This window comes from Coregonus lavaretus (assembly GCF_964263955.1).
Source record: "Coregonus lavaretus genome assembly, chromosome: 4".
Taxonomy (NCBI): domain Eukaryota; kingdom Metazoa; phylum Chordata; class Actinopteri; order Salmoniformes; family Salmonidae; genus Coregonus; species Coregonus lavaretus.
This window is the reverse complement of record NC_139991.1, coordinates 41,496,257-41,519,930: the sequence shown is the minus strand read 5'-3', so window position 1 is coordinate 41,519,930 and position 23,674 is coordinate 41,496,257. Positions and strand designations below refer to the sequence as shown.

Sequence of the window (23,674 nt, the reverse complement as noted above, 5' to 3'; positions counted from 1 at the left end):
ACGCCACAGGCCACAATCACTGGTTGCTCCCCTCGAGTCTTCCCTTGAGAACACACACACACACACACACACACACACACACACACACACACACACACACACACACACACACACACATCATCACTGTTAACACACACACACACACACACACACAAAATCCCCTCTTTTAGGCTGAACATTTGAAGACAGAGAACTCTACTCAGAGCCAATGCAACAGTGACACTAGCCTGGAGGGGACCTCGCCCAACTCATCAGGACCAATCAGAAGATCAGAACTACTAGATTCAACCTACATCATTTATTGCATAAAATGTCTGCACACAATGTTTCGGGGCTCTCTTCAGATAGCTCCCTAAGAGTTTGACGAACGAGTCCGTGCACGCGATTCCAGATATCTTTACCTCTGAATAAACTGCCTTTATTATACCATATCCACCCTGTCCAAAGTCTCTACTTGGTCTCAGTTCTCCAGTAAACTTGTGATTATCAACAAAATTGGTAGCAGAGGATGGTTTTCTAACTCTGAATTCAGTCCATAAAAGTTGATAGAGAAAAGAGACAAGTAAGAGACGGATCAGAAAGGACGGGTGACCTGTTCGCAGGAGCAGCCGGGAATCCAGCTCGCCTCAGGAAACTGATCTAGACGGCCGTCAATACAAAGGTAAGCAGAACCTGTTAAAACAAAATCTGCATATTGTATTATAGGATAAACCAAAATTAAGATCAGTAGTACTGAGCGTGAGTATGGATTACTGTTAAATTTATAACATATCTATTATGACTCAAAAGGCACATATGTAAAGATATCTGAAATCTTAGGCTTTTTACTGTTGAAATGTGACTCTCTAGAGAGGAGTCTAGTTACAGTGGTTCACAAGAGAAGGACCGACTTTTATTTTCTGTTGAATTGTGACTCTCTAGTGAGGAGTCTATTTACAGAGGTTTTGGTTCACAAGAGATGGACCCTTTTATTTGATCCACAAGAGAAGGATCTGGTGGCTTGATAAAAAGATTCAGATAGTCGGGTTGAGTTAATTCCGTGAGAATCCAAGTCCAGAAAAGGTTCTCCCGACTAGACACCAGTTGAATGGTTAAAACGATTGGGAGTCTTAGTTGAGGAGAATCAATAAAATAAAATAAAAATACAAGTTCAGATAGTCGGGCAATGGTTGACTTGGCACTCAACTAGATGTACTGTGAAGAACTCAAACTGAATTCATGTGTTGATGCTGATATGTAATGCAAAATGTAAATGTTGAAATGTTAACCTGAATGTTGTGTAAGATTGGCCGTTTCATGAGACTAACTAGTTGATAACTTTTAAGAGGACCACCGAGTCCTATTTGGCCTGTTCTGCAGCCGCTGCGCTGAAAGTTGACTTGTACTTTTTCCCTCTTGTGGTGTTGGTATTTCCTTAAATTCCAAAATTAAATTGATTGGACCGAATTGGAAGAGGCAGTAAAGGAAGGAACAGAAAGTGAAGTGGAAAGGAATAAGTCTCACTTATTTAAGAAGGAAGGAACTAAACACAGAGAGTGATATGCCCGCCCTTGATGTACAACAAATTGTAATGTCTGATTATGTGAGAAAACTGACGGAACTTTCTGCAGCTCTCTCCAAACAGATTCACAAGGTCCAAGAGGGGGAGCTGACGGGTGATCCGGCACCACTGAAGGTAAAGGTTGGTGACTGGGTGAGTGTCAAAGTTCACAAAAGAAAGTGGCAAGAACCCAGGTGGACTGGACCGTACGAAGTGAAGGAGGTTACTTCACACTCAGTCCAGGTCAAAGGTAAATTGGGCGCACCTTGGCACCACCTTACACATTGCACACCAGCACCAACTCCTTCCAGAACTTTGACTGAGGTCAGGGCTGACTTGAGCGCCCTAAATTAGGCACCAAATACAGAGGCTCCTAGTCTGGATGGATGCGTTTGGTAAATATAAAACGCTTGTTTCTTCTATACTTGTATCCATCTCTGTTTTTGCTGCAATTCTAGTGCTTTGTGGATGCTGTTGCATTCCATGCATACGGACGCTGACAACCAGGATTATAACCACCGCTATTGATCCAAATCCTGCAGATAACGGTCAGATGTTTCCTTTGCTTGCTATTGACGATGCTGACCAAGGATATCTGGATGATGAATAGCATTTAAGCTTTTTTGTCATGTCTCTTGTGAGACGTGAAGAGGGGGAATCAAAACTTTATCTTCTGATAAAGTTTTCCCTATTTTGCCAATTACACTGTTAGCTTGTGTCACGTCTCAAGTTTTCCTTCTTTACTGTTACTTGGTCACGTCTCTGGGGAGATGTGAAGAGGGGGATTTGTCGTAGTAAATATATTTGTTATAGATTGGTCTGACTAAAATCTTGTGCATGACCCATTTTGTGTTGGGCGTTTGTTTTCAATCAATGCTGTTCCTATGCAAGAACAATGGACAGAGAACCATATCTTGTCAAGGACAACACCCACGCCACAGGCCACAATCACTGGTTGCTCCCCTCGAGTCTTCCCTTGAGAACACACACACACACACACACACACACACACACATCATCACTGTTAACACACACACACACACACACACACACACACATCATCACTGTTAACACACACACACACACACAAAATCCCCTCTTTTAGGCTGAACATTTGAAGACAGAGAACTCTACTCAGAGCCAATGCAACAGTGACACTAGCCTGGAGGGGACCTCGCCCAACTCATCAGGACCAATCAGAAGATCAGAACTACTAGATTCAACCTACATCATTTATTGCATAAAATGTCTGCACACAATGTTTCGGGGCTCTCTTCAGATAGCTCCCTAAGAGTTTGACGAACGAGTCCGTGCACGCGATTCCAGATATCTTTACCTCTGAATAAACTGCCTTTATTATACCATATCCACCCTGTCCAAAGTCTCTACTTGGTCTCAGTTCTCCAGTAAACTTGTGATTATCAACACTAGCGAGGTGACACCAATCAGGGTGCCCTACGTGCTAACAAGCTATATGTGCTAGTCCAACCTCAAAACATAAATGGAAAAACCAAAGCCTGTAACACTACCAAAAACACATTTCAGATGTGATTACAGAATTGCATACATTATCTGCTGTGTGCGATTCCCCTGGGGAACGTTTTAAACTACTCAAAAGACACTTCAACAACACTGCAGCACGGTGTTCCTGCATTGGTATTAGCTAAGAGTAGCTCATGCTACTCTTTCATAATAACACAACTACAGCCCTGCAACCACCTGGTGTCTGTGGATATTGGTGGAATGGCAGTCTCACCCTCGTCCCGTTTCTCTCCCTCTCTCACACACACACCTTAATTTTACACAAACACCGATGTGTGGAAGGCTTTGTGAATGTGTCTCCTGGTTGTTTCCCATGGTAGCAGACCGGTTGTGTCTATAGCTAAGCAGCTGTCACTGAGTGGCTGTCTATCGCAGAGTGTCTGTGGTTACCTTCAGTCTCTCAGGTGGTTAATAACTCTGTTCTCAGAACAGGCTGATCAGTGAGAAAATTAGAGGTGGTGTTGCATGGCTATTTGGTATGTTTTGTTTTTAAATATATTTGTAAGTATTTGGTATGTTTATTGGATCGAGAACGATAGAGGTTAAACCTTCTCGTACAATTTCCATGGCCCCACGAAAATCGAATTAACATAATAAAAAGATCCCCATCAAAATCTGTCTGTTTAATTAAAGTTAGGAGAGAGAATGCTGACAGAACAGTGGGTCTGATTCAAACCCATGCCTGCACCAAAAACACTAAGCTATCTGATTAGAACAGGCTTGAGACATTGTGAGATGACAACATCCACTCTACATTTGGAATGTTGAACACAATTACAGAGTGACATAAGGAGATGGATTTCTTGACCAACTAGTCAAAATATATGCAGGTGATGCGAGAGATGACCTGGGATGTATTGAGATCCTCTATATTTCTAACTATTATTGTGCAAAAGATTTCGAAAGCCATTCAGTAAAATTGTATAGGCAAAAACACTAAGTTACCTCTGCAACCAGGTCTACCTTTGTTACAGAATATTGCAAAACTGTTTGATGATGTTCAGTGCAACCTTGGTTAGAGAAACAAGCAAAAGGAAGCAGGAAGCTCACAGCGTTGCTGTGCAGCAGAGAGATTAATGTGGCTGCCACAGACATAGGTTCAAAGAGTTGCTTATTTTGGTGTGGCTTCACTGGCAATGAGCCAAACAATAGTAGTATGAGCTCACAGTGTGCCTTCATAGTGGGGTTATATCTGAAGGATGAGGTCAGAGGTGTCTTAAGCAGCACTTTACCAATCTGTTTACATGCCAGATGGGGATGTTTTAATTGTTTTTGGTTAAAGATGCATTCTCAAAACGTTTGTAAAACTTCAGCCAGTAGTTTTGAAAGTGGTGTTCATGAGCCAATAGTGGTCCCCGTTTTTTGTGTACTATGTCATCAAATTGTATACTACATCATCCATTTCGTATTATAAATTATGTTACGTCCTGCAAAAATATATATACTGTATATATTTTTATTCTTTTTGCAATTCATATGATGTTACAAAAACCAATTCATACTATATGTTGTGCTTAAGATCCTGGAGTGCATCTTTAAAGTTCGACTGCACTTCCTGATTTGGCCTTGTTTTAGATTTGGTGAATTAAGAAATGCTAGGGGCCATTACTGAATTCCAAAGTGAGTTGGTTTCGGGGTGTGCTTTGATGTGGGTGTCTCCTGTGTGTGTTTGCAGGTGGGAAAAGTTAGCCAAATCATTTAGCCAATTAGCTTCAGCCGGCTGGTGTGTGACTGTGGCAAAGTTGGTTTGACTTTGGATAGACTATCTCTGAGGCTAGTTCGGGACCATCAATAAAAGTACACAATGTAAATGAGACAATATTTTCATGTTGCACATCTTTTAGTTGACTCATTAAATGCTTTCAATATTTGTATATGAATTTCTACAATTTAGTTGGTTTGAGGTTTTTAAGTCATTGAAATTTGGAGCTATTGACCTTTTAAAATATTGTCCCTTGTACATTGTGTAATTTACTAATGGTCCCTAACTTGCCCCATAGGGATATCGAATGTACAACCAAATTGACCATGGGCATTACGATCGGGTCCCGTGCAGCTGCGCTCCAAATGTATGATTACTTGGGTGCTGCCAGCTGTGGGCATCTGGGCAGGATTAAAATAAACCCAACCAACGGAAAACTGTTATGGTACCCTTCATTCAGTGACATACCATTTTTTCCTATCATCTCAGTTTTGGACGAGGTTGACTTTATGACAAAAATGATCCTATTTACACGTTGTAGTCAATTTTACACTAGAATAAATGTTTCATATTGATGCCACATAGGCCATTTTCAAAATGAAAAGTTGCTTTTTAGGAGCAGTCGCTCTTTAATTATGTGATTTTTTCTGTGTTTGAGGTTTTTGCTGTTGCTTTTCAATACATTACTACAGTTTGACCCGTTTCACCAGCACACAGGGACCATGCATCATCCTCCACCTACAAGCACTAAATAGTCTTTACACACAGTCAAAGGATAAGGATCTAGACAGCACCAAGAGAGTGCAAAACAGACTAGGGAACAGATTCCCAGGCCTGTGTTGAGCGCTATAAAACCATGCGGTATAAAACCACAGCAGATTATGTTTGTGAGATGAGTGTAGAGATAAGGCCACCAGCTTGTGGTTTCATGGGGTGAGGGGGGGCAAGCTGGTTGTTTCCTCAGAACGCTGTAGAATCAGATGTAGAACGGTGTGCTGCTAGGCAAGTGTTAACTAACCTTTGACCTTACGCAGGTATCAGTGTAACACAGGCAATCACGTGTGAAGGCCAGACGGCTTACTTTGATAAACAGTTGTATTAGACCATGCCTATTTCAATCTTTCAAAAAACAAACAGTTATTTCAGAATATTTAGGCAAGTTAGCTGGCAAACTCCTTGATCCTGTTTTGTAATCAGTAATCTCTCATAAGAGGTGGCCCCTCAATGTAAACAGTTCAAAAGCCAGTGAGTGTAGAGAGGAATAGGATTCTTTCCCTTCCCCTACATGTTTTTCTCATCTTTCTTCTACACCAAACCCAGCATCGGAACCACAGCTGCCACCCACATACACAATCGAGAGCTCACACCAACATCTACCCTCCACCCACGGGCACCCGCAGGTACCAACACACACACACGGATCCCTCACCTTCCCTCCAATCCTCCTTCACAATATGAAAGATCTAGGTTAATGTTAAATCCTGATAAACACATTAGGTTTATTTTATTTTATTTATTTATTAGGGATCCCCATTAGCTGCTGCCAAGGGTCCAAACACATTAGGCACTTACATCACACATAAAACAAAATATAAAACAGTACATCATATAACAGTATTATAGCACTACATATCTACAATACAAATTGTATAAAACCACCATACAACAATACTACAATGTACTTGTGTGTAGAGTGCGTGTGCTAGCGTGTGTGCGTGTATGCGTGTGTCCAGTGGTGTAAAGTACTTAACTATTTATATTTTTTACTTCTTTTACTTCACTACATTCCTTAAGAAAATAATGTACTTTTTACTCCATACATTTTCCTTGACACCCAAAAGTACTCGTTGCATGGAAAATGGTCCGATTCAAGCACTTATCAACTGAATATCCCTGGTCATCCCTACTGCCTCTGATCTGGCGTACTCACTAAACACACATGCTTCGTTTGTAAATTATGTCTGAATGTTGGAGTGTGCCCCTGGCTATCCATAAAAAAATGTTTTTAAATATATGGTGCTGTCTGGTTTGCTTAATATAAGGAATTTGAAATGATTTATACTTTTACTTTTGATACTTAAGTATATTTTAAACCAAATACTTTTACTCAAGTATAATTTAATTGGGTGAACTTAACTTTATTCATTTTCTATGAAGGTATCTTTACATTTACTCAATTTCCACCACTGCGTATGTTTGTTCCTGTGTGTGTGTGTCTCTTCACAGTCCCCGCTGTTCCATAAGGTGTATTTTTATCTGTTTTTAAATCTGATTCTACTGCTTGCATCAGTTACCTGATGTGGAATAGAGTTCCATGTAGTCATGGCTCTATATAGTACTGTGCGCCTCCCATAGTCTGATCTTGACTTGGGGATTGTAAAGAAACCTCTGGTGGCATGTCTTGTGGGGTATGCATAGGTGTCCGATCTGTGTTAAGTAATACCAAGCCCAATAGACCACAGGTCTGACCAGCTTTTGCTGTGCTCTCTTCTGTGGTAAGGAAGTAATCATATGGTGTGCCAAAGTATAGAAGCACAGCCTTGTGGTTATTTAACAAAAATGGGTCACTAGAATAAATAGTGAATAGAAACTATGGGGGCATTCCAAACCAAATTAAGACTGAATTGAAAGACAGAAAACAGAATATGAATACAAATACAAATTGACATTTTAAAGTGCTGCAAAAAAACATGCTGAATTCAGAATAGCCCAAATCAAATGCTTTCCTTGGTAGTTAAGTTGGTCTCTAGACATAACATGAAAATGTTGGGAAATTATAAACAGTAAGGGGATTTTCTTTCCTGTCCAGGACACATTAGTCATACCACAAATGCAATGGAACCTTATCATTGTAATACTGAAACTGTTAAAACAAGCATGCCAAGTGTCAAGTCATCTTCACAACATCCTGTAATGGGAAATGGTGTGAACTCCTTTTTCTGATTTTATATTTTGGCAAGCAATAAAGGATATATAGATTGTGACGAATTATTCAAACTCAAACTCTTGTTCAGTGATAAGGTTAGTGTTGAGTAAGTTGAGTACGTTCTGGCCTCATTTGAAACCAAACCAGTTAACTTGAGTTGACAGGAAGTGGTTTGTAGGTTACTGGTTTGTTTTTCTCTTCATGGTTGTTGGTACACGGAGAGGAAGACTATCTTCTTTTTAAATGCACGTAGCACAGGTTGTTGCACAATAGTAAATGCACAGGTTGTTTCACATTAGTAAATGCACAGGTTGTTGCACGATAGTAAATGCACAGGTTGTTGCACAATAGCAAATGCACAGGTTGTTGCACAATAGCAAATGCACAGGTTGTTGCACAATAGTAAATGCACAGGTTGTTGCACAATAGTAAATGCACAGGTTGTTGCACAATAGCAAATGCACAGGTTGTTGCACAATAGTAAATGCACAGGTTGTTGCACAATAGTAAATGCACAGGTTGTTGCACAATAGCAAATGCACAGGTTGTTGCGCAATAGCAAATGCACAGGTTGTTGCACAATAGCAAATGCACAGGTTGTTGCACATTAGTAAATGCACAGGTTGTTGCACAATAGTAAATGCACAGGTTGTTGCACAATAGCAAAGAAAGCTGAAAAGTATTCTAATGTTCAAATGACCAGTTCCTTACGCTATGAAAAAACACAAGTGTTTAAAAGTAAGAAAATAATATATTCTTCTGTCTGTGTAAATATACAAGGTCTCCATAACAGCAAACCTTTCTCATATTGTAATGCTTGGAGCACTGAACATATTGGCACCCAACACCTCCCCTTTTCCTAGAACGTTCTCACACAAACAACTATCTGAAATTATCATATAGGAATGTGACCTGGCCAGATAAACCTTGAAAGACTGACCCTGTGATATCCCTGAGAGTAGTGTGCTCATAATAAACAAGTATAATACAAATCTTGAAGTTATGGTTAGCCCGTCAATATCAGAATAATATAACCCGACAATTGGATGAGTATCCATACTACTCTCATGGATATCACAGGGCTCTGTCTTTCAAGAATATAACCTGACAATTGCCTAAACGTATATGGACCCAAAAAACCCTTCTCTGCCCCCGCCCTCTCGCTCTCTCTAATTTTGCCACTCCCTCTTCCTTCCACTCTCTCTCTCTTTTCTGCTCTCCTATGGATATTTATACTGACAGTTCATTGAAACAGCTGAGACATCACTTTGAGTTCCTTGTGCTTGTGTGCCCCAGAGTCTAACACTGCTGTGTGTGGGGCCACTAGCTACATCTTACGTTAGTGTGACAGCTTTGTGAGAAATGGCATACAGCCTGTGGATTGCCCTAGTCCTTCTCCCGGTTCTGGTGCACTCTCAAAGTGGAAGAGAATGGGCTGACAATGGTGAGCTGCCTTTTCTCTTTTAGAGTTATTGTAATTCTCTTTAAGAATGATTTACATTCACTGCAACGTTTGTGTCCACAAATACAGTGATGGTGCATCATTGACTGTTAATTCTCACTCCATACCATTTCTTTAGTTGACAAAATGTATCTGGATTTGCTGCTCTTGACCTCATCTAAATTGCTGAACTTCTTTCATTTCCCTCCCAGAACCCAGAATACTCTGCACTTCTCATCTCAGTCTGTTGTCACCAAACACCCTAACCTGCCACCTTGACGATGACAATGAAGATGATGAAATAGAGGACGTAAAAGCCATGACTCTTTGGTAACGAACCTCCTAGAAGACCACTGAACATCAGCTGTGTTAGTTAGGAGCTTATACAACACATAGGACAAAAATCATGGGTAGAAGAACTCCACCCTTACTGCACATTCAGATATCCAAATGTGTAGAATCCTCAGATAGATTAGGAAATTATTCCTCAAATCTGATTTTATGAACATTATGTTTACAGCTACAGCGAGAGCAGTGATGAGCAACGCTGTCTGACAGAGAATGGGAATAATGTCACATTTACGGACCTGGCCACTCTGCCGCTGTATAATCTCACCATTCAATTAAATAGAGGCAGCACATTTTGGAAAACAATTATCTTGGCAAAAATAAGTAAGTTATCATCATTTCATACCTTCTCACCCTAAATTACACCAATTTGTCACATGCTTCGTAAACAACAGGTGTAGACGAACAGTGAAAATGCTTACTTACGGGTACTTTTCCAACAATGCAAAAAAATAAATATAGAATATTAGAAAAACAAGAGGAATAAATACACAATGAGTAACGGTGACTTGGCTATATACATGGGTAGTACCGAGTCGATGTGCAGGGGTATGAGGTAATTGAGGCAGACAGTACATGTACTGTATGTTTATAGGTAGGGATAAAGTGACTAGGCAACATAGATAATAAACAGTAGCAGCAGCGTATGTGATGAGTCAGAAGAGTTAGTGAAAAAAGAGTCAATGAAAATAGTCCGGATAGCTATTGGTTATATTTATTTTTTCACCCCTTTTTTCTCCCCAATTTCGTGATATCCAATTGGTAGTTACAGTCTTGTCCCATCGCTGCAACTCCCGTACGGACTAGGGAGGGGCGAAGGTCGAGAGCCATGCGTCCTCTGAAACACGACCCTGCACTGCTTCTTGACACACTGCTTGCTTAACCCGGAAGCCAGCCGCACCAATGTGTCGGAGGAAACACCTTACAACTGGCAACCGAAGTCAGCGTACATACGCCCAGCCCACTAGAGCACGATAGGACAAGGACATCATGGCAGGCCAAACCCTCCCCTAACCCGGACGAAGCTGGGCCAATTGTGCGCCGCCTCATGGGTCTCCCGGTCGCGGCTGGCTGCGACACAGCCTGGGAGGCCTATTGGTTATCTTTTTAATTAACAATTTAGCAGCCTTATGGCTTGGGGTAGAAGCTGTCAGAGTCCTGTTGGTTCCAGACTCTATGACTTGGGTGGCTGGAGATAGCCCTATTTGGTAAAATACCAAGTCTATATTATGGCAAGAACAGCTTAAATAAGCAAAGAGAAACGACAGTCCATCGATACTTTAAGACATGAAGGTCAGTCAATACGGAACATTTCAAGAACTTTGAAAGTTTCTTCAAGTGCAGTCGCAAAAACCATCAAGCGCTATGATGAAACTGGCTCTCATGAGGACCGCCACAGGAAAGGAAGACCCAGAGGTACCTCTGCTGCAGAGGATAAGTTCATTAGAGTTACCAGCCTCAGAAATTGCAGCCCAAATAAATGCTTCACAGAGTTCAAGTCACAGACACATCTCAACATCAACTGTTCAGAGGGGACTGCGTGAATCAAGCCTTCATGGTCGAATTGCTGCAAATAAACCACTACTAAAGGACACCAATAAGAAGAAGAGACTTGCTTGGGCCAAGAAACACGAGCAATGGACATTAGACCGGTGGAAATCTGTCCTTTGGTCTGGAGTCCAAATTTGAGATTTTTGGTTCCAACCGCCGTGTCTTTGTTAGACGCAGAGTAGGTGAACTGATGATATCTCCACATGTGTGGATTCCACCGTGAAGCATGGAGGAGCAGGTGTGATGGTGTGGGAGTGCTTTGCTGGTGACACTGTCAGTGATTTATTTAGAATTCAAGGCACACTTAACCAGCATGGCTACCACAGCATTCTGCAGTAATACGCCATCCAATCTGGTTTGCGCTTAGTGGGACTATCATTTGTTTTTCAACAGGACAATGACCCAAAACACACCTCCAGGCTGTGTAAGGGCTATTTGACCATGAAGGAGATTGATGGAGTGCTGCATCAGATGGCCTGGCCTCCACAATTACCCAACCTCAACCCAATTGAGATGGTTTGGGATGAGTTGGACCGCAGAGTGAAGGAAAAGCAGCCAACAAGTGCTCAGCATATGTGGGAACTCCATCAAGAGACTGAAAAGCATTCCAGGTGAAGCTGGTTGAGAGAATGCCAAGAGTGTGCAAAGCTGTCATCAAGGCAAAGGGTTACTACTTTGAAGAATCTAAAATCTAAAATCTATTTTGATTTGTTTAGCACTTTTTTGGTTACTACATGATTCCATGTGTCATTTCATAGTTTTGATGTCTTCACTATTATTCTACAATGTAGAAAATAGTATAAATAAAGTAAAACCCTTGAATGAGTAGGTGTGTCCAAACTTTTGACTGGTACTGTAGGTATTACAGACTGGGTCAGGGAGAGGTTGAAAATGTCAGTGAAGACACTATGTTCGAATGACAGTACCATGACACATTCTTACATGACATCTTCCATCAATTGATAGCCCTTAGTTGTATCCTTCATCGATTACCCTTAACACTTATCCTCTGTTTCTTGTTCATTTGTTCATCTTTACGGTTCAGTTAAACCCATGAGTCCTTGGGTGGTGAATGTCACATTTCTGTGGAGCTCCAACCAGGCTTTTATTTACATTGGGAATCCATACCTAAATGATTACCTGAAACCCAACAATCAACTGTTCCAATTTCGCATCTGGAGTGTCAAAAATACTCTGGTACAGTAGCTAAAAACCTATTTTTCTTGGATTTGTAGATACAAACGCTTAATTATATGATTTATATTTATTATATTTCCCTTTAATTTAATCAGAAATAATAATTATTTAACAACACTGTAGTTACTCTGTATAGTACAGTATATTCTATGAATACAATTTCTTGTCTTTTTCTTATTTTATGGTGTACCCTGTTCATAGGTTCAAAACATAACCTATCAGCCTCTGATCATTGAGGGGAAAGAGTACCTCCATAAGAACACAGAGTATCACGTCAAGGTTCGAGCCAAGCCAAACGGGAAGTACTTTGATGGTAGCTGGAGTGAATGGAGTGCCTCTCTCAGTTTCAGAACAGACGCAGGTAAAAAAAGACTTACAGCGTCTAAAAAGTATAGCATGATATCGAGACTGTGCATTTGGAAGTGATTGAGGGTAGAGGAAATGGGAGTCACATGCATTGTCTCTGCTCTCTTTCTCTCCCCACTCCTCTACAGAGACAAATGTGCAGATGCTGACCTACTCACTCATTGTGGCCATTTTTGATCTGCTGCTGGTGACTTTGGCAGTTAGTATTTTCTGGAGAAAACAGTGAGTATTAAATTGGTCTCCTTTTCCTCTGCAAATCATATTTTGTGTGTGTGTGTGTGTACGTGTGTGTGTGTGTGTGTGTACGTGTGTGTGTGTGAGTGTGTACGTGTGTGTGTGTGTACGTGTGTGTGTGTGTACGTGTGTGTGTACGTGTGTGTACGTGTGTGTGTGTACGTGTGTGTGTACGTGTGTGTGTGTGTACGTGTGTGTGTGTGTGTGTGTGTGTATGTGCATGTCCTCCATGTCAGCCTCTCTCATGTCTCTCTTTCCTCACAGAATACATTCCTTCATATGGCCAAGCATTCCACATCCCAAACACACACTTCTCCAGATCGTCCAGACCTACGAGCCAATGAAGGTATACTATACAGTGCATTCGGAAAGTATTCAGACCCCTTGACTTTTTCCACATTTTGTTACGTTACAGCCTTATTAAAAAAAAAAAAGTTTCCTCATCAATCTAAACACAATACCCCATAATGAAATATCACATTTACATAAGTATTCAGACCCTTTACTCAGTACTTTGTTGAAGCACCTTTGGCAGCGATTACAGTCTTGAGAGTTCTTGCTCAGTTTGGCCGGGCGGCCAGCTCTAGGAAGAGTCTTGGTGGTTCCAAACATCTTCCATTTAAGAATGATGGAGGCCACTGTGTTCTTGGGGACCTTCAATGCTGCAGAATGTTTTTGGTAACCTTCCCCAGATCTGTGCCTCGACACAATCCTGTCTCTGAGCCCTACGGACAATTCCTTCGACTTCATGGCTTGGTTTTTGCTCTGACATGCACTGTCAACTGTGGGACCTTATAGACAGGTGTGTGCCTTTCCAAATCATGTCCAATCGATTGGATTTACCACAGGTGGACTCCAATCAATTTGCAGAAACATCTCAAGGATGATCAATGGAAACAGGATGCACCTGAGCTCAATTTCGAGACTCAAAGCAAAGGGTCTGAATACTTATGTAAATAAGGTATTTCTGTTTTTTATTTGTATACATTTGCAAACATTTCTAAAAACCTGTTTTCGGTTTGTCGTTATGGGGAATTGTGTGTAGATTAATGAGGAAAATATATAATTTAATCCATTTTAGAATAAGGCTGTAACGTAACAAAATGTGGAAAAAGGGAAGGGGTCTGAATACTTCCCGAATGCACTGTATATACAGAAGTATGTGGACACCCATTCCTATTAGTGGATTCTGCTATTTCAGCCACACCTGTTGCTGACACGTATATAAAATCCAGCACACAGCTATGCAATCTCCATAGACAAACTTTGGCAGTAGAATGGCCTTACTGAAGAGCTCAGTGACTTTCAACGTGATGCCACCTTTCCAACAAGTCAGTTCGTCAAATTTCTGCCCTTCTAGAGCTGTCCCGGTCAACTATAAGTGCTGTTATTGTGAAGTGGAAATGTTTAGGAGCAACAACGGCTCAGACGCGAAGCGGCCACACAAGCTCATAGAACGGGACAGCCGAGTACTGAAGCGCGTAGCGCGTAAAAATAGTCTGTCCTCGGTTGCAACACTCACTACCGAGTTCCAAACTCTCACTGGAAGCAATGTCAGCACAAGAACTGTTAGTCGGGGGCTTCATGAAATGGGTTTCCATGGCCAATCAGCCACACACAAGCCTAAGATCACCATGCACAATGCCAAACGTCATCTGGAGTGGTGTAAAGCTCTCCGCCATTGGACTCTGGAGCAGTGGAAACACATTCTCTGAGGTGATGAATCACGCTTCACCATCTGGCAGTCCGACAGACGAATCTGGCTTTGGCAGATGCCAGGAGAACACTACCTTCCCGAACGCATAGCACCAACTGTAAAGTTTGGTGGAGGAGGAATAATGGTCTGGGGCTGTTTTTCATGTTTCGGGCTAGGCCCCTTAGTTCCAGTGAAGGGAAATCTTAACACTACAGCATACAATGACATTCTAGATGATTCTGTGCTTCCAACTTTGTGGCAACAGTTTGGGGAAGGCCCCTTCCTGTTGCAGAATGACAATGCCCCCATGCATAAAGCGAGGTCCATACAGAAATGGTTTGTCGAGATCCATGTGGAAGAACTTGACTGGCCTGCACAGAGCCCTGACCTCAACCCCATCGAACACCTTTGGGATGAATTGGAACGCTGACTGCGAGCCAGGCCTAATCGTCCAACATCAGTGCCCGACCTCACGAATGCTCTTGTGGCTGAATGGAATCAAGTCCCCGCAGCAATGTTCCAACCTCTAGTGGAAAGCCTTCCCAGAAGAGTGGAGGCGGTTATAGCAGCAAAGGGGGACCAACTCCATATTAATGCACATGATTTTGGAATGAGATGTTCGACGAGCATTTTGGTCATGTAGTGTAAATCCTCTGATATGCACTAGACTGGGAACAATAATGTCCATAATGAGTTAGGAGGATATTGGTTTATCTTGTCTCTTTCCTGTGACCCAGCAGGGCCAACCTCTGAGCTTCAACCCTGAGGTGTTCAGTGATCTCAACATCCAGCCGGTGGAGCTGGCCGGGGAGCAGCACGTTACTGCCCAACCCACTGACTCTGACGCCCAATACCTCACTGAGGTCAAAGATCAATGCCTCATTCAAGAGTGTGATGGGGATACGAAGTCCTGCCATAGCACCAGTACTGGAGGGTCGGAGGCCATACTGTTGAGGTGTGAGTCCCCAGGAGAGCACCTCAACTTTGGGGCTGGGAGCACTGACTCCAACATGTGCATCCTGGATCTGAAGAGTGACACGGAGAGCGTGGAGACAGACGACAGTGATGGTAACGTTGGTTCTGAGGCGCTAGGTGCTACCCAGCAAGATGAGGTGTATGTCACCATGTCTAGTTTCTATCAGATCCAGTGAGAGATGTAGAGAGAGAGAGATAGATTATATGTATAGAGATATATATATATATATTCAAGGTTATGGCTGCTTATTACATTCTTACTCTGAGCTCTGAGTGACTTTGTTAACGGCTGCTTTTATTTTAAGTCTATTTGATCCACTATGACTCAAAATGATTATCCACTGACTCCCAGTATCACAAGAGACTAGCAGAACTCAATGCACATGTTATTTACAAATGATAGGAGACAGAACAGGAATAATCCTCATTGTGTTTCTTTGGTCTTGTGTTATTAATCTGTTGGTAGCTGCACAAGACAAGGGAGAACTTGACTTGACTAACTTGAAATACAAAGCTGTCCCTCCTTTATATATTATTTTTGCATTTGCACTTCTTCCCATTCTGTATATTATACTGAGGATAATATACTGAGCCACCGTGACACCCTGGCCTAATATTATTATAATTATTACAATACACGCTGCTGCTTCTTATGGCCTTCACAAAGATACTCTTTACTTTACCATGACAACAGCTGCAAAGTAAACCTAGAATGTATCATTCAATTCCTCAGGGTTTAAACCCTTCTACACATTTATATACATAAATTAATCAAACCTTATTTCCATGTTTATCTGACAAATGTGTCATTACGTTTTTTTTTGTCTTTTTTGCACATAAATGATTGTATTTCCTGCAGTTACCAGTATGTTGTTTTTTACTTTGAATGTACAGTGAGGGAAACAAGTATTTGATCCCCTGCTGATTTTGTACATTTGCCCACTGACAAAGAAATTATCAGTCTATAATTTTAATGGTAGGTTTATTTGAACAGTGAGAGACAGAATAACAACAAAAAAATCCAGAAAAACAGATGTAAAAAATGTTATAAATTGGTTTGCATTTTAATGAGGGAAAAAAGGATTTGACCCCCTCTCAATCAGAAAGATTTCTGGCTCCCAGGTGTCTTTTATACAGGTAACGAGCTGAGATTAGAAGCACACTCTTAAAGGGAGTGCTCCTAATCTCAGTTTGTTACCTGTATAAAAGACACCTGTCCACAGAAGCAATCAATCAATCAGATTCCAAACTCTCCACCATGGCCAAGACCAAAGAGCTCTCCAAGGATGTCAGGGACAAGATTGTAGACCTACACAAGGCTGGAATGGGCTACAAGACCATCGCCAAGCAGCTTGGTGAGAAGGTGACAACAGTTGGTGTGATTATTCACAAATGGAAGAAACACAAAATAACTGTCAATCTCCCTCGGCCTGGGGCTCCATGCAAGATCTCACCTCGTGGAGTTGCAATGATCATGAGAACGGTGAGGAATCAGCCCAGAACTACACGGGAGGATGTTGTCAATGATCTCAAGGCAGCTGGGACCATAGTCACCAAGAAAACAATTGGTAACACACTACGCCGTGAAGGACTGAAATCCTGCAGCGCCCGCAAGGTCTCCCTGCTCAAGAAAGCACATATACAGGGCCGTCTGAAGTTTGCCAATGAACATCTGAATGATTCAGAGGACAACTGGGTGAAAGTGTTGTGGTCAGATGAGACCAAAATCGAGCTCTTTGGCATCAACTCAACGTGTTTTGAGGAGGAGGAATGCTGCCTATGACCCTAAGAACACCATCCCCACCGTCAAACATGGAGGTGGAAACATTATGCTTTGGGGGTGTTTTACTGCTAAGGGGACAGGACAACTTCACCGCATCAAAGGGACGATGGACGGGGCAATGTACCGTCAAATCTTGGTTGAGAACTTCCTTCCCTCTGCCAGGGCATTGAAAATGGGTCGTGGATGGGTACTCCAGCATGACAATGGCCCAAAACACATGGCTAAGGCAACAAAGGAGTGGCTCAAGAAGAAGCACATTAAAGGTCCTGGAGTGGCCTAGCCAGTCTCCAGACCTTAATCCCATAGAAAATCTGTGGAGGGAGCTGAAGGTTCGAGTTGCCAAACGTCAACCTCGAAACCTTAATGACTTGGAGAAGATCTGCAAAGAGGAGTGGAACCAAATCCCTCCTGAGATGTGTGCAAACCTGGTGGCCAACTACAAGAAATGTCTGACCTCTGTGATTGCCAACAAGGGTTTTGCCACCAAGTACTAAGTCATGTTTTGCAGAGGGGTCAAATACTTATTTCCCTCATTAAAATGCTTATCAATTTATAACATTTTTGACAAGCGTTTTTTTGGATTTTTTTGTTGTTATTCTGTCTCTCACTGTTCAAATAAACCTAACATTAAAATTATAGACTGATCATGTCTTTGTCAGTGGGCAAACGTACAAAATCAGCAGGGGATCAAATACTTTTTTCCCCTCACTGTATTATACTATTACTATACTATGTACTATCATACATTAATTTTCAATGCAGAACGCTTGATCAATTTGTTGAACATTTTAGGTGAGACATAGCATTAGACATAGTCATCATCAGCTTCGTTATATTACTGCTTTTTTTTTCTGTAGCCATCTGGTGTTTGTAGACTGAATGACTGTTGGTGAATTTTGTGTTTAAACATTTTATTAAATGTAGGGCGGCAGGTAGCTTAGTGGGTAAGAGCGTTGTGCCAGTAACCGAAAGGTCGCTGGTTCAAATCCCCGAGCTGACTAGGTGAAAAATCTGTCGATGTGCCCTTAAGCAAGGCACTTAACCCTAATTGCTCCTGTAAGTCGCTCTGGATAAGAGCGTCTGCTAAATGACTAAAATGTAAAAAATGTAAAATTAAACAGATCAAATTGCATGCATAAAAAATAAATAAAAAGTAAATGTATTATGCTCTCATCCCCTAAAATGACCGTACTTTCATCTATCATTAATGTTGTATCTGCTCAACCAATCTGAATGTAAGGTGATCTCTATGCTTTTCCTGTGTCTTCATAAAGTTGTATCTAACATTGACGCCTCAATCAGACCGAAAGCGTCATTGCGTTTTGGTACACCAGAAGTACATTCATTTCCAAAGGAATGCTGCTTTTGCTTTGCAGCATTGCGTTGGAAAGCAGTTGCATTGCGTTCTGTGTAGTGCATACGTTGGATATATCCAACATATGCATAAAACTGTATGGTAGATGCATGCGTTCAGTATAGTTGCGTAGCTACACAAAATGGTATGCAATGACGCTGCCGGTCTGATCGAGGCGTCAAACTGTGGACTAAAGTTTTCTACAATACATAATATAGCCAAATGTAGTTAGTTAGCTTCTGGAGAGAGGGACTAATTGAAATACATATTTTCACATAGCACAAAATATTAACAAGTCATTCATTAACATTTGCATATCATTGGGAAATTATAAATATTAGTTTGTCAACATGATTTCCATAATGAAATATTCGTTTAAGAAGGCACCTTGAAGAACAGTCCATTAAAAAGCATTACCATAAATGTATCAACTTAAAACTCATAATTTCCATGCATTTTTCATCATGAGAATGAAATAGACATCACTATCGATGGAGGCGCTGACTCCGCAGTAGTAGTTCAGAAACTCCTCCTTGGTGACCTGCAGATGGGGAGGAAGTGACAGACAGAGCTTACTGAACCAGCCTATACCATCAGTGTCAGATAGACAGAAAATCCACATTGCCCTGATAAGGCTGAAAACTGGAACACCAAAGAGGTGAAAGGGACAGACAAGGTTGTATGAGAGCTGAGGGTGTCAATCTTTTGCTACATCCATCAATACTCATGTTTCTCAATGCAGATTCAGACATTTTTATCTAACGTCCAAATGCTTATTTAATCTGGCCACTAAGGTGCATTATACACTAAACAAAAATATAAACGCAACATGTAAAGTGTTAGTCCCATGTTTCAGGGGCTGAAATAAAAGATCCCAGAAAGTTTACGTACACACTATAAAGCTTATTTCTCTCAAATGTTGTGCACAAATCTGTTTACATTCCTGTTCGTGAGCATTTCTCCTTTGCCAAGATAATCCTTCCACCTGACAGGTGTGGCATATCAAGAAGCTTATTAAACAGCATAATCATTACAAAAGGTGCTGGGGACAATAAAAGGCCACTCTAAAATGTGAAGTTTTGTCACACAACACAAAGTCTCAAGTTTTGAGGGAGCGTGCAATTGGCATGCTGACTGCACGAATGTCCACCAGAGCTGTTGCCAGAGAATAGAATGTTAATTTATCTACCATAAGCTACCTCCAACGTCGTTTTAGAGAATTTGGCAGTACATCCAACCGGCCTCACAACCGCAGACCACGTGTAACCACGCCAGCCCAGGACCTCCACATCCGGCTTCTTCACCTGTGGGATTGCCTGAGACCAGCCATCCGGACAGCTGATGAAACTGTGGGTTTGCACAATCTTAGAATTTCTGCACAAATTGTCAGAAATCATCTCAGGGAAGCTCATCTGCATGCTTGCCGTCCTCATCAGTGGGCAGATGCTCACCTTCGATGGCCACTGGCACGCTGGAGTTGTGCTCTTCACAAATGAATCCCGGTTTCAACTGTACCGGGAAGATGGCCGACAGCGTGCATGGCATCGTGTGGGCGAGCGTTTTGCTGATGTTAACGTTGTAAACAGAGAGCCTCATGGTGGTGGTGGGGTTATGGTATGGGCAGGCAGGCAGGCATAAGCTATTGACAACAAAAACATTTGCATTTTATTGATGGAAATTTCGATGCACAGAGATACCGTCATGAGATCCTGAGGCCCATTATCATGCCATTCATCCGCCGCCATCACATCATGTTTCAGCATGATAATGCACGGCCCCATGCCCCTTGTACATAATTCCTGGAAGCTGAAAATGGCCCAGTTCTTCCATTGCCTGCATATTCACCAGACATGTCACCCATTGAGCATGTTTGGGATGATCTGGATCGACGTGTACGACAGCGTGTTCCAGTTCCCGCCAATATCCAGCAACTTTGCACAGCCATTGAAAAGGAGTGGGGAAAACATTCCAAAGGTCACAATCAACAGCCTGATCAACTCTACGCGAAGGAGATGTGTCGCACTGCATGAGGCAAATGGTGGTCGCACCAGATACTGACTGGTTGTCTGATCCACGCCCCTACCTTTTTTTAAAGGTACCTGTGACCAACAGATGTATATCTGTATTCCCAGTCATGTGAAATCCATAGATTAGGGCCTAATGAATTAATTTCAAATGACTGATTTCCTTATATGAACTGTAACTCAGTAAAATCTTAGAAAGTGTTGCATGTTGCGTTTCTATTTTTGTTCAGTGTAGAACTAGACAAAATAAAACCTTGACATCTGCTGGCTGACAGTGAGAAACACAGCTACACCAACTACCAGTTCTACTAGAATTACACTACTAGGTACTGTACCATGTACATGTTGCCCTGTAACAGTTTGATAGCTTTGACAGTTTGACAACTTTGAGAAATAGGCCTAAAGCGCCCCAAAATTCTAAGAGCAGTGTAAATACCTTGAGGACAGGACTAAAGAACTGAAAGTAGAGCATTACACCCCACTAAACTACTGCATAGAGAATAAGCAGAAGGAAACACCATGGCATCTGCTGTCCATATCCCAAGGTTGAGTGCTCTTTAGTCTTTACCCTAAACATCTAGAAGACGTTAGTTAAGTTTCCAGGCCCTTTTCATCATGATAATAAAGTAGATATCCGTATCAATGGAGGCACTCACGCCTGCATAGTAATTAATGAACTCCTCGTGTGACCTAATGTGTTCCAGAAATAAGACATGATGATCAACAAGAACAAGGCAGTAGCTTATACAATATAACAACAATTTAAGATGGTTTCACAGATAAGCAGTAAATGTCAGGAGCCTAAGAAATGTGTCTCATATGCGTCCAGATAATCTCATTCATATCTGACTGAATAATGTACAGGCTGTTAGTTGAGCAGTATAGGTGGATGATGCTAAGACCATAATTATATCTATCCAACATTTCCATATTTTACAACCCTGATGCCTGAAAGTGACCAAGTACTGTATGTGTAATGTTATCAGTATTACCTGTCCGTCCTTGTCATAAGGAGAGTCGAAGCTGTCCAGGAATTTGCGGAATACTTGCTCCTCTGTCCATTCCCCGTTTTGATATTTGGGGTGGTACTTAACGTTGTAAACCCCCCTCAGATCTTCAATAGTGATCACCCCGTCATTAGTCTTATCCAGCTTCCTAAAGGCCTGTATGATCACCTCCTTCCTGGCATTGGACATCGGGGGCTGTAATCATAACCAGCAAAACCAGAAATAATGCACAATGTTTACAAATGGCATAAGTGTGATCACATTTGTCTTATCATGTACGTCAGAGGCTTACCCCTACCACTCATATTTACCCTGAGAGTGAGGAGAAATTCATCAAAGTCGATGAATCCACTGTTGTCCCGGTCAAAACGCTGAAACATTGCTATGGCTTCCTCTTTCTCGATGAGGACACCATAGTCATTAAGGCCCTTCATAAACTCCTTCATATCTAATGTACGGTTGTTGTCATCATCCATTATCTTGAATGTTCTGACAGATAATTAAACAATTGAAGAAGAAAACATATAAATACTTAGCTGTTGAAGAAAATTAGACAGTATTTCTTGGAGTTTACATTACTGAAACATTCCTTGCATTTTATAAACCAACCAAGAGCTGTCCTTAGCTTAATTCAGACTACTTTACAGGCTTGACTAGTGAAATATTTGATACAGTAGGCCTGTTAATCACTACTGCATCAAACATTTGATGTTGATGACCTCCTGGGCAACACTTGATATAGAACCATTAACTCTGTCCATCACATAAAAGTATACCGTCTTTCTCTCACCTGCCCAGGCCTTTGATGCCAGAAGAGCCTCTTGCAAGACACTGCAGCCTCAGGCTTTCCACAGGGTCTGTGCACACAGACAACTGTTTTTTGGCGTTCACTGCCATCTCCCGATCATGTCGTGACGTCCCTGCCATGATACCTGCAGCATGGAAAAACATGTGCATAACTCATTTCCATGCATACAGTGCGATTTGATACAGAAAACATTAAGACAGTTAACAATGATGTCTAGTACAGTATTTGAGTGACGTTGGTGACAAAGATGCATGAAACATAAAGCTAGAGCTATGCGATAGCTGTGACAAAAAGGGCGTAGTGGGGAAAGGAACTGGTAGGTTCAGGTTGTCACCTGGCGCATGCTAGCTGAACGGTCAAACTAGCCTAGCAAGTAGTTTGCATTATGACCATGTTTGCAATCAAGTCTGACTGTTACATTTAGATATTTAGCGTCTTATTTACCAAACACAAGTTTTTTTGCTACTTTATCTGTAGATGCGAGCAACTTACCTTACAAGTTAATATTGCAACCTGTAACTGTAAACAACACATCAGCAGCGGCCCCTCTCTCCAGTCCCCACCCCTACGCGTTTCCATAGAAATGTGGGCTGCCTTCTGCTCTTGCCTGCCGCCCTTGGCCCTTCAGAGCAAATCACCTTACGAAAAGTGGTGTAAAGTGACTACGTAAAAATACTTTGAAGTACTAATTAAATAGTTTTTGGGGTATGTGTACATTACTATTTATATTTTTTGACAACTTTTACTTCACTACATTCCTTAAGAAAATATGTACTTTTTACTCCCATAGATTTTCCCAGAGTTCTAGTCACATTTCCAATGCTCAGCAATGTCAGCAATAGGGTCCAATTCACGCACCTGTCAATATTTTACATTTGCATTTGAATCATTTAGCAGGCGCTCTTATCCAGAGCGACTTACAGTTAGTGCATTCACATTAAGATAGTTAGATGGGACAACCACATCAAAGTAAGTAGCCTACATTAGTCCTCAATATTACGCATTTTCATCCCTACTGCCTCTGATCTGGCAGACTCACTAAACTTTTTCTCAAGTAGTATTTTACTGGGTGAGTTTCACTTTTACTTGAGTCATTTTCTATTAAAGTATCTTTGCTTTTACTCAAGTATGACAATTGAGTACTTTTTCCACCACTGCTTACAAAGATCCAAATAACCTT

General features: G+C 41.5%; 2 protein-coding genes across 2 annotated transcripts; one reads left to right on the top strand and one right to left on the bottom strand.

Annotated features, from left to right (window-relative positions):
- Window positions 1-9,072: 9,072 nt before the first annotated feature.
- On the top strand, window positions 9,073-15,694 carry LOC311127921 (interleukin-7 receptor subunit alpha-like; the record flags this gene model as incomplete). The annotated part of the gene is made up of 8 exons (XM_084159820.1): window positions 9,073-9,154; window positions 9,364-9,481; window positions 9,672-9,823; window positions 12,096-12,247; window positions 12,449-12,608; window positions 12,742-12,835; window positions 13,112-13,193; window positions 15,281-15,694. The coding sequence occupies 8 exons, from the start codon at window positions 9,073-9,075 to the stop codon at window positions 15,692-15,694; spliced, it is 1,254 nt and encodes a 417-aa protein (XP_084015946.1).
- A 2,511-nt stretch (window positions 15,695-18,205) lies between these two features.
- LOC311127578 (calcyphosin-like protein) lies at window positions 18,206-23,073 on the bottom strand. Its single transcript, XM_084159395.1, has 5 exons — window positions 22,987-23,073; window positions 22,477-22,618; window positions 21,998-22,175; window positions 21,672-21,881; window positions 18,206-19,196 (listed from the first exon to the last, which is right to left on the bottom strand). The coding sequence occupies exons 2-5, from the start codon at window positions 22,611-22,613 to the stop codon at window positions 19,095-19,097; spliced, it is 627 nt and encodes a 208-aa protein (XP_084015521.1). The 5' UTR covers window positions 22,614-22,618; window positions 22,987-23,073; the 3' UTR covers window positions 18,206-19,094.
- Between the last annotated feature and the right edge of the window lie 601 nt (window positions 23,074-23,674).